At 48.9% G+C, this 10924-nt stretch overlaps 1 protein-coding gene across 1 annotated transcript; it reads left to right on the top strand.

Moving 5' to 3' along the window:
* Positions 1 to 1151: 1151 nt before the first annotated feature.
* Positions 1152 to 2577, top strand: LOC123450999. Its single transcript, XM_045128013.1, has 2 exons — positions 1152 to 1960; positions 2072 to 2577. Exons 1-2 carry the CDS (start codon positions 1453 to 1455, stop codon positions 2446 to 2448), a joined length of 885 nt encoding a protein of 294 aa, XP_044983948.1. The 5' UTR covers positions 1152 to 1452; the 3' UTR covers positions 2449 to 2577.
* The last annotated feature ends 8347 nt before the right edge of the window (positions 2578 to 10924 follow it).

Below are 10924 nucleotides of genomic sequence, written 5' to 3'. Positions count from 1 at the left end.
CTTCTCCGATCCTCATCTCCTTGAGTGCGTTCCACGCCTCTCTTGCCGTCTCGAACTCCGCCAATGTCATCAGCACGGAATCCGGCACAGACTGGGCTATGGCGGCCATGGCACCTTCGTCGCGCTCCTCGTCGACGTCGTCGTCCGTGATGGCCTCCCACACTCGAAGGGATCGAAGAATAATCTTCATCTTCACCGCCCACACGCCGTAGTTGGCGTCGGTGAGCATCGGGTACTGGATGGGGATGTTGCGATGCGTCTGGACGTTGGCGCCGCTCGTTCCTCCACCACTGGTTGCTGACTTGACGCCCTTCTTCACCTTGTCGCCGTTCTTGTTCGCCTTGGCACCACCACTGTCGGACTCGACCGACTCAGCGTCGCTGTCCGTCATCGTAGATCGTAGATCGTCGAGGCTCTAGATACCAATTGTTGGCTTTAGAACGTGCGTATGCAGCTGTACAGGCGTGCCTACGTGATTCTTGCTTCGGCCGGCTACTTGACGGAACTTGCGTAACTAGCGACACGAATAAAACTGATCGATGGATTTGATGGCTAAAGGTCAGTGTCGAGCCTTTGCTTTATATTGCTTTTCGTTTTTCTGGTGTTACAATCAACACCCCTAGGGTGTCTTTTATACACGTCCACAAGGGACTATGAAAATAGACCAGGACTAGGAATCCTAATACTACTAGGACTCGGTTTGGCTTTCTTTCCTAATCCTACAAAAACAACATGATTAACTTCTACAGGGAAGGTATCGATAGGACGGTGGGAGATCGAACCAGGTTGAACCATCACGACGACGGCAGATCCACTTTAATAGTAGAGATTGAAAAACATTAAAGCGAAGTTGATGAATTTTTACTACTCACAAGGAATGTAGAGATAATTCTGCTCGATCGCTGCAAATATAATGGTTTTTTTGTAATTCACTCTGATTTACGGGATTTCATTCATCCAGACCGGTCTGAACGATTTTGACGATTATCGTTCGAAGACAAACAAAACAAAATATCCAGACCGGTGCGCGTTGCCCTAACTCCCACCTCCTCCGGTCCTCCCACAGCCCCATTCCTTCCTCCTCCCTCCATGGCTGCCTCGGCCGGCCGCATGACCACACACGCCCTCGCTCCTTTCCACTAGCCAACAACCGTTTCCCGGGGACCGCCGATCGAGCAGACACACTGCACGACACAGCACAGTCACCTCCTTCTCCATCCCCCCAGCATAGCATACTATGAGAATACTATGATCCCTTCCCTCCCTCCCTTCCACTCCATCTTGCCTTCCTTCACCCCCCCACGCATGCGTACAAGACACACCTCCCACCCCCAATCACCGCCTCCGCCATCCCCCTCGCCATGCACTGAGCGGGCCGGCATTGCCGCCACCTCCTCCCCCTCTTAGTCTGTGAGCTACTGCGGTTTGTGTCGGTGTTTGGGTGCGGGGGCAATGGCGGCCGGGAGGAGGCTGTCGGAGCTGCTCCAGGAGCAGCAGGAACCGTTCCTCGTCGAGGCCGCCAAGATTCGGAGGCCGCGGCGCGGCCGAGGCGGCGGCGGAGGGGCTTGCTGGCCCGTGGCGGCGTGCCAGCGGCTCCTCAGGCTCTGCAACCACGGCTTCAAGAAGAGGAGCGCCGGCATTGTCGGCCTGAGGTCCGCGCTCAGCAAGGCGCTGTGCGGCAAGGCCGTCAGGAGCGCCTTCCGCTGGGAAAGGCTTGGCGGCGGGTGCTGCTTCACCGGCGTCGGCGTCGGTCCCGACCGCGAGTTCCGCCGGCTGCGGCGGTCCGCCGGCGACAGCGGCGAATGCGGCGCCCGTGCCATGGAGTTTGACGACGGGTACGAGCGAGAGGGAGCGGCGAGGTGGGAGAAGACGGACATGGAGGTGGACTCGTCGCGGCAGCTCAGCCCGGTCTCCGTCCTCGAGCTGCACTCCGACGTCGACTCTCCCGAGCATCCCCGCTGTAAGCGCTCCGGCCTCAACAATTGATCGTCACGCCATGGACTCCGTCTCGTGTTAAAATCCCAGACCGATTTTATCTTTCTTGTTTTGCTCTGCTCTCTTCTTTCGACAGGGGAGGAGGACGAGAGGCCATCAACCTCCGGAAGCTCACCCTCAGCACCATCCTCAGACTTCCACGGCCCCACCTCGCCGTGCTTCACCTACGACGTCCGCGCAATGGAGACGACGGAGGAAGAGGACGAAGAGACGGCCGGAAACCACCGCGGCGGCAAGTGCGTCGAGGAGCAGATCTCGTCGTGGGAGAGGATCGCCGGGGACATCACCAGGATCCCCGCCATGGTGGAGCTGGACCTGTCAGAGCACACGCGGCAATGGAGGGGGCTCGGGCCTGAGGTGAGGAAGATCGGCGCCAGGATAGAGACCCTCATCTTCGAGGAGATCAGGAGGGAGACCGTCTGCGACATGCTCGCCTCGCACTGTACATTTTGACGCCAACTTCTTGTTGACCACACAGGGAAGGGTTTGTGTGGGTGGTTAATTTTTCTTACTGAGTAGTGCTACTGCCAGAGGATCTGTGTAAAATGTGAGGCTTGATGTGAAGATCATTTTGTTCCCCAACTCCAAAGTCTTGGTCTCTTGCTCTTCTCCTCGGGGCTGGCGACCATTTTCCATTAGTTAAACAGAAGAGAATGATCAAGCTGATTAACGGAAAACTGAAGTCATAATTCGCCAAGGAGCACACATAGTATACCCACACATACAATCAAAGCGTAGTCTTGCAAGTATTCATGCAAAAACACTACTATGAACTTCCAAGGTGCAAGGTGCAACCACCTACAGTATAATTTTGGCTGGAGTACTGGCCAATTGCACGATCTAAAACTGGCCAGCAGACAAAGCCATTGAAACCGAGCGGGCAAACCTGTGGCCCGGAGGCCACAAGATCAAAGCTGCGGGGCCAAATGAAGAAAATGGCATCATTGTTTTGTTCCTCAGGACCGGGATTCAGTTCAGTTCGTCCAATGGCGCAGGCAAAATTAATTGGTAATCCTCACCACGATCCACATTTGGATTCCGAGCATGGGGGTGTGGTTCCAGATGGAGCGAGCAAAGAGCAAAGCAAAGAGGCTCATGTGCCTCTGGTGAAAAAAAGGACAAGGCTGATTAGTTTAGGGTGCACTTTCTGGTCATGTGCCTGCATCTTTGTTTGGTTAGGGGGGGTCAAAGAGGCAGTAGAGTGGTACCTTCTTTGAATCACACCGTGCTACTGTGTGGTGGTACTGGTGGTAGCAGTTGATTAGTTTAATTGCTAGGTTAAGGACAGTCGTGCTGCTAACAGGGACAGTAGACTGGCTAGTGCTGTTACTTTTATCGTCATTGAAAAGAAGTGGCTGTGGTAGCTGTAGTACTACCACTCGCTCAAAGTTTGGACAGGTTTTTAGGGGCATGGTTCTCCTTTGGTGAAAGGAAATTAAGAAAGGTTAGAGCATATACACCGTAACTTGCAATTTCGATCCTTCAAACGCTCCCGGACACGTTAGGGCGCGTTCATGAACATTGACCGGTCACGTTTTAAATAATGTATTTTACATTCGGACATTTTAAATTAGAAACCTCAAATCCATATTATTACATGCAACGTAAACTTAATAGGACATAGGACACTAGCGGCTCACGAGACTCGATCTCCCACCGTCTTCCATGCCATACTTTTCCTCGTCGGAGCCCGTAACCCGGATGGTGCCGGTGGACGTGTGGTCAATGACGGATCCTTCCTCGGAGGAGCCGACGTCCACCACGATGCGGTTGCGGCGTCCGCACTCTTGCATCCTACTGGGCGTCAAAGAGTGTGACTCCGCCTCCCGCGCCCGCTGGTTGGCCCGACGGACACGCCGCGCCATTACATCGTCTGAGGACGGCCATGCTTCGTGCTCCGCGTGCCAACGGAGGGGTTGTGCTTCCGCCATGATGTTTGGACGCCAGACGGACTGCACCGCCTCCGATGAGGCAGCGACGTCGAATCGAAGCACCGGCTGTGCCGACGCAATGGATTCCCGACATTGTGAGTCCGGGATGAGCTCGTGGTCGAGGATCTGAAGGTGAAGGACCCGGATCCGCTGCCCGGCATGGCGGAGAAAGACGAAGATCATCGGGGGTGAGCTAGGATGACGGATGGGAGTGAAAGGGAGTGGAGTGAGATGTTAGGGTTTGGTCCGACGAGCAGACGGGGATCAATATATATGTGGGATTTGTGGCACAACGGTGGGTTCGGTGGCGGGTCGGGTCTGTCAGGCGGGCGTGCGCGGGTTCCTCCATATCCGCGCCATATTTGGGTTGGATATGAGGGGTGCCGGTCAGCTCGGGTGTTTGAGGCCCATTTGAGGGGGGCGGTTGGGTCGACTTTTTGTGACCGGTCATGACCGGGCGACCTGCACGGTTGAGGTGGATATGAGGGGTCCGACTGTAGATGCTCTTATTCCTTGGCTCTCATCATTAGGTCAAGGCAATGGTCGAAGAGAAATGCAATGCGATAACAACATCTACACTCGGGCGTCTCAAACCCGTCATAAAACCGGTCAAAAGAAACCGACGTACCCACGCGCCTCAAACCTGCATCAAATACCCTGCCTGTCTGACATCCTTCATATCTAGCCCAAAAGTACGACGTATATGAGACGGGCCCGAGCATGTTGCCATGTCAGCCCGACCCACCATCGTGACTACCATCGTCCGCACAAAAAAACCAATCTGCCCGTTCTTCGAACACTAACTCTCACTTCACACTTCTCTCTTAGTTCGTCCTCTCCTCGCTCTCTTTGATTTCGACTCAATCCAGTGAGATGTCGAGCTCTGGCTTCGACCTTGGCGTCACCCTCTGCATTGCGCTGGAACGGTACGGATCTGCACCTTGTCGTTCCAACGTCGGAGCTAGGCCCAACCGGTCTGCACCGTGCGAGGTTTGCACAATCCGCTCCCCCCTCCCGATCGGTCGCTACTCTGCACGGGCAGCGGTGGTTTTTAGTGACCGCTCCGCCAGTCCGCACGCGCACGACGAATTGGTGGCGCGTGCCGCCCATCGCAACAGGCAGCACGGAAGGGAGAGGGAGAGAGCTAATCAATCAGTGTGTCGTCGCCGTGAGTTGCCGACAGATCCCGACGAGGGCAAGCAACTCCACGCTTGGGTCTACCGCCGATTGGTGATGATGACGAAAGCGAAAGCTCGCCGGCTACGAAAGAAGAACCCCAAGGCCCTTCGGCTTGCCATTGAGCAGTTGAAGCGCGAGGCGTCGTAGGCAGCTCGGGTGGCCAAGCTCAAGCGGCAACAATATAGGGAAGTCTAGCGGATGAAGGGGCTCATCGTCCTCTCCGACTCCACGTTCGACGACGACGACCACAACTCCACCTCCCACGACTCTGACGATCCACCACGTGTCGCACACTCTATAAATTGCACCGGCGACCGAAAGGGCAAAGGTCCGACGAGAAAGTGGTGAATATCCAGTGTCTCCGCCGTTAATTTCTAGTTATTTATGCCTCTAGTTAGAACATGTCCGCCATATGTGGATTATGCGGAACTTTGACTAACATATGGAGACTCGTTTGTGATCTTTTGATGATTGAAATGTGCATCCGTTTCATTGTCCTTGCGATGATCTACGTTATGTTGGATGACTAGTACGGATATAGAGCATCAGATATAAGGGCTGCAGATGTAAATGATGAAAATTGAGAGATGCGCGTGTAGGCGTTTGAGGTACCGAATTTAATGACCCGTGCTCGAATATAGTGAACCATGTTCCAATTTGCAAACAAATACACTTTCGTTTCAAAGTAAGTGTCTTAACTTTGTATTTATTTTAGGGTATAGAGGGAATATAACCGAAATTTGTATGTATTTTTAGCAGAGCTGGAGTAGATGATGATCTTGTCTTTGGCTCGATGGTGTGGAGGGTCCGGCAGCTGTACGAGTACTACCTGAAATCGCAGCAAATCAAAACGGCGGTTAGAAGGGGACAAAGCCCCATCATTTATTGAACGCCTCGCCATCAACACGCACACATGCGCGGGCGTGGGCGCGCCGCAGAAATATTTATTAGCGTGATGTGATACTACTCCTCCATTCCTCCTCCTCGTCAACCCGTCTTCTCTGGAACTCCATGGATGTGGATATATGGAGTTGCTATGAAATCTCCGTTTTTCTAGCCACATGCAAACGAGGCAGGTCGCTTGAGTCGATCGTGTGAGCTCGAGGAATCACTCGGTCGACACGGCTGACCCGCTTGGTCGAAACTCAGCAGTACAGTTCACGGTTGATGTACCACCAAGTTTATACTATGTATCAGCAGAAACAAAAAAATTCAGCCGTTGCCACGAACGGACGATCGGTTTTCAGCAGGGTGGTGTTGGCAAGGACACATGGACTGATGGACCGGTAGTAGTGTAGCTTTACGCAGCGGCATTCATGGTCATGGCGGTCGTTGCTGCGGCCCGTACGTGCAGTCGCTTTCCGGGCGGGGGCTCCGGCCGGCCTCGCCGGGCATGCAAGCATGGCCGCCGTAGCGCGAGGGATGAACCGGCGAGCGAGCTGGGTCACGGCCCGGGCCGGCTCCAGCGGCGTCACGCCATGTGCGCCATTAATGGCGCGGCGGTGGTGGTGGCAGGTCGCACGGTTGCCCGAACGCTGATACTAGCCGATGCCGATGCCGATGCCGATGCCGATGCCGCACCCGAGAGCCGACCCCAACCTGCAACCGCCGCTGTGGGCGCGGTACGTGTTGGTGCCTACGTACACAGTGATGTAGGGGTGGTACGCTTCCCCTCGTCCCGTCCGCGACGGTACAATCATAAGCATAATCATGCAGTCGATCGAGCCGTGCGTCTGCTGTTCAGTGTTCACTACAGTAGTTATCTAAACGCTCTTATATTATTTTTTTACGGAGGGAGTACTAGAAGCGTTTGTGTACTGGATGCATGTTTTGGCGATACGGCATAATCCATTTTAGGAACATGTACATATATGCCGCTTTTACAGGACAGCGTTGATCTGCTACCTAGTCTCTTGTCCTTGCTCTCCATCCAAGCTTAACTGTTCCGCCTCTCGTGCTGCTAGAAACCCAAGCCATGACCGACATGTGCGGCGAGACACCCAACCCAACCATCATCGACCGTCCGCAGACGCGATGCGAACGAATGCACAGCCGGACCACAGGAAGTGTGGGCAGTGGAGTACTACTAGAGTCCTTTCCCTTCCGTCTCCGGCAGCAGCAGTTCGGTCGCACCCAGCCAGCCTTGGATGCCCTGTCGCGGCCCCTCCTTTGTCGTGGTCGTGCCGTGCGCTCCGGCCGGCCGGCCGGCCACTCCATCCCCATTAATCTTTTCTTTCTTTCTACACGTGCATGCATGCATGCAAGCACGGACGCCGGAGCGACGAAGCACCGAGCGCTGGGCTATAAACAAAACCGGGGTTGGTTAATGGCCCCTACGTACTGCAGCTGCCGCGTAGTACTCCAATACTAACTTTCTATATCTGATCATATGTGACAAACATTGCGTGTCTTATGCTTATTTCGCCCCCTTCTCCTCGTCTTCACGTGGCCCCTCCATCGATCCCGTCTTAACCTCTTGATGACGCCCGTGTGGTGTGTCTTGTCGAGGGGGAGGAAGCTTCAGCGAGCAGAGCAGGAATGGGTGTGTGAGGCTTTTTGTAATTAGTTAATCCGGAGTGCTTGTTTTCTTCTCTTCCTGGTAAGACAAGAGCCCCTGCTCCTTACCAGCACGATCCAACTCCACTTGTTATTTCATTTTATTTGGCGACGAACGATCCAACTTGGCTTCACAAAACCAGGACATAAACAAGCCCCCCTGCTAGGCTGTTGACATTTCAGCGTCATCCACTAGTCTTCTACCCAAATAAAAGTCTAACCCGATGAGAAAAAACTAAGGCTCCGCTTGGAATCCCACAAAAAATTTTACACCCGTAACAAATTACGACTGCTTAATACCGATGTCTAGTAATATACGACATACTACCATTTTCAAAGTGGTGGGAAAAACGGCCGGCTCAGGTATGTATCAAATACCGGCTAATTACGGGTGTAATCGATCGAATCGGTGTAAATGTTACAGGCCAAAAACAATCGACCAAGCGCACATAGGTAGCTGGTGTGGTTTTTTCCTTACGGAGTATATTTCACCGATGCATTTGCTCTGAAAACGACAATCCAAGCGGGCCCTAAGCAATTCACATATACAGTTCAATATAAAGAATGCGTCGTAGGTTATCATATGTGAACATGTGTGATGATCTTACCGCAGATAAATCATGACTTTGGTTTAACCCCTGTTTGGAGGAATCTAATACCTCGTTTTTTATTGAGTGTGCCGACATTGTTGGTTACTAATATACCTGGGCATCTCCGCCCGGGCCCAACCAGCCCGCCCAGGCCCGACCCTAAAATCCAGGGCCTAGACCCGATGGTCTTGCCATGGGCCGGTCATGGGCCTGAGTTTTGAGCCCACCAAGAGGGTCGGGGCGGGCTTGGGCTTGCTATATTGGGATTTTAAGGAAGAGGCACGACCCACGTTCAACAGATGAAACGGGCTTGGGCTTCAAAGTAGGCCCGATGGTAGGGCCTAGGCCGGGCCTCGGTCTTAGTTTTCTCTCGTGGTCTTTTTAGGGGCCGCCCCAAGCCCAGCCCGGCCCGGCCCCGCCCGTGGCCAGATATAGTTTCTAATCCCTCTCGACATGAGAGTCATGTGAATGATGAAACTGGACCATGTTTTTTTAGGATTTTCTTTTTTTAGATGAAGGCTCATCTCCTTGAAAGAAGGCTTCAGGGGAATTGTTTTGTTTGTTGAAGTGACCAGGCGAACTGGTTTCCTGGCCATTTCGAGAGCGTTGCTATTTATTTATTTGCTTGTGCTGAGCCGTAACCACGAGTCACACCCCTCACGACCAGAGCTCGCTTTTCCTCCCAAAATTCAAGGAATTTCCTATTGGATACACGTTGCGCCAAAGGAGCGACCTTTTGCGCACACACCCTCGCGATCGAGCGATAACCTAGACCGTCTCATTAACAATTTACAGCGTTTTCGGTTTTGAGAACCTTCTAGATTTTCCTAACCAATTCTTTTTGTCTTCATGAACCTTCTAGAAGGTTCCCTGAACCGGTTTCCTGTTTCATTATATTTTACGTTTATTTTTCTTAAATTATCATTTATTTATTTTATTTTTATTTTTCTTAATTATTTAATTTTGCTTTAGTTTTTATGAACCTTCTCTAGTTTTTTTATAAAATCGGCTTATTTTCTTATTTCTTCTTTCCTCCTTCTTTTCTTGTCCTTTTGCTGTTTCTTTTTTATCTTTCACTTCTTTTTTTGATTCTTCTCTATTTTCTTAACTTGTCAACAATTTTTGAAACAGGAACTTTTTAAAACTCCTGCAAAATGAAATTTTGAACAATTGTTTGGAAACATGAACATTTTCTAAATATTATAAAAAAAATAAAAAATCATTCCAATAATTTGGTAAAGAAATAATATATAATGAAATTAAAATTTTTTTTATAAAGGAAGAATTCAAAAAATATGAACATTTTTTGAAATTTCCAAAAAAGACAAATTGAGTTCACGAACAGATATTAGGATTTGAACAAACTGGAAAACATGAACATTTTGAAATTCTGGAAAAATAATTTAAAACATAACATTTTTTAATGCAAACGAAATTCTATTTTATGCTTTTTTGGAATTACGAATAAAATATGAAACATGGGAACACTTGTTGAAATTGCAAACAAAATGATGAAACCGTGAACATTTGTTAAACATGAACATTTTTCTGAAATTGCGAACAAATTTTGAAACCAAGAACATTCTTTAAGACATGAACATTTTTGTTTGAAATAGTGACAAATTTAAAAACATGAATTGTTTTTAAGATTTCTTAACTTTTCTGAGACACGGTCAATTTTTGAAATTGTGTATGAAATTTAAAAACAAGTACATTTTTTGAATTTTTGAACAATTTTGGAAAAATATAATTATTTTGTAAATACCACAAGATTTTTTCAACATGAATATTTTCTAAAATTGTGAACAAAAATTAAAGACGTGAAATATTTGTTCAAACTGTCTATAAATATTTGAAATTATTGAAAAGAAAATATAGGGAAAAACAAAAGATGGAAGAACAAAAAGGAAAACAAAAAAGAAAAAGAAAAGTAAACAGAAAAAGATGAACAATAAAGCACTCCCTCTGTCTTAAAATAAGTGTTTTAAACTTAGTACAATTATATACTACAACTAGTACAAAGCTGAGACATTTATTTTGATACGAAGGAAGTAATAACTAGAGAAAACAAAACAAACCCGGTTCAGGAACCTTTCTTGAAGGTCTCCAAAACTAATAAAAAACGGCTGGTAAGCTTTGGAAGGTCCCTAAAACCGATAGAGCTGCTACAACTTAGCGGACCAGCCCATCTTCAGCTCTAGATTGCCAGCCCTTAATGAAAGCTCGACAGTTTAACAAAAAAGCGAGCAACGAGACTGCAAACTCTCGAATTTTTTCATATGTTTTTGGTTTCTCTAACTTTATTGGGTAAAATATTCATGTATGTCGAAAAGTGTCGGCGGATGTGTATTTAGAGAATATTCACAATTCATGAAGGAACAATTGCCAATATATTTAAAATGCTCATCTTCGTGTTTCCTAAATTTATCACTTTAAATAGATTCATCGTATGTTAGAATACTCCTTCACCGTGTATTATAAATTGCCTGTTATATTTAGAAAAAAGTTGAATATAGATTTCACAACTGTTCTTACACCATTAAATATGACTGATCATGTATTTTTATTTTGTATTGAAAAGAGTTGATCGTCTTTTTTGAAATGTCCACCATGCACTTAGAAAATGTTTGATGTGTGTTTACAAATGTTGAAGAAGAATTTACAAGAATTGTA

This window comes from Hordeum vulgare, chromosome 4H (assembly GCF_904849725.1).
Source record: "Hordeum vulgare subsp. vulgare chromosome 4H, MorexV3_pseudomolecules_assembly, whole genome shotgun sequence".
NCBI classification, from domain to species: domain Eukaryota; kingdom Viridiplantae; phylum Streptophyta; class Magnoliopsida; order Poales; family Poaceae; genus Hordeum; species Hordeum vulgare.
Note: the sequence above shows the minus strand (reverse complement) of the source record. Positions and strands in the feature narration are given on the sequence as shown.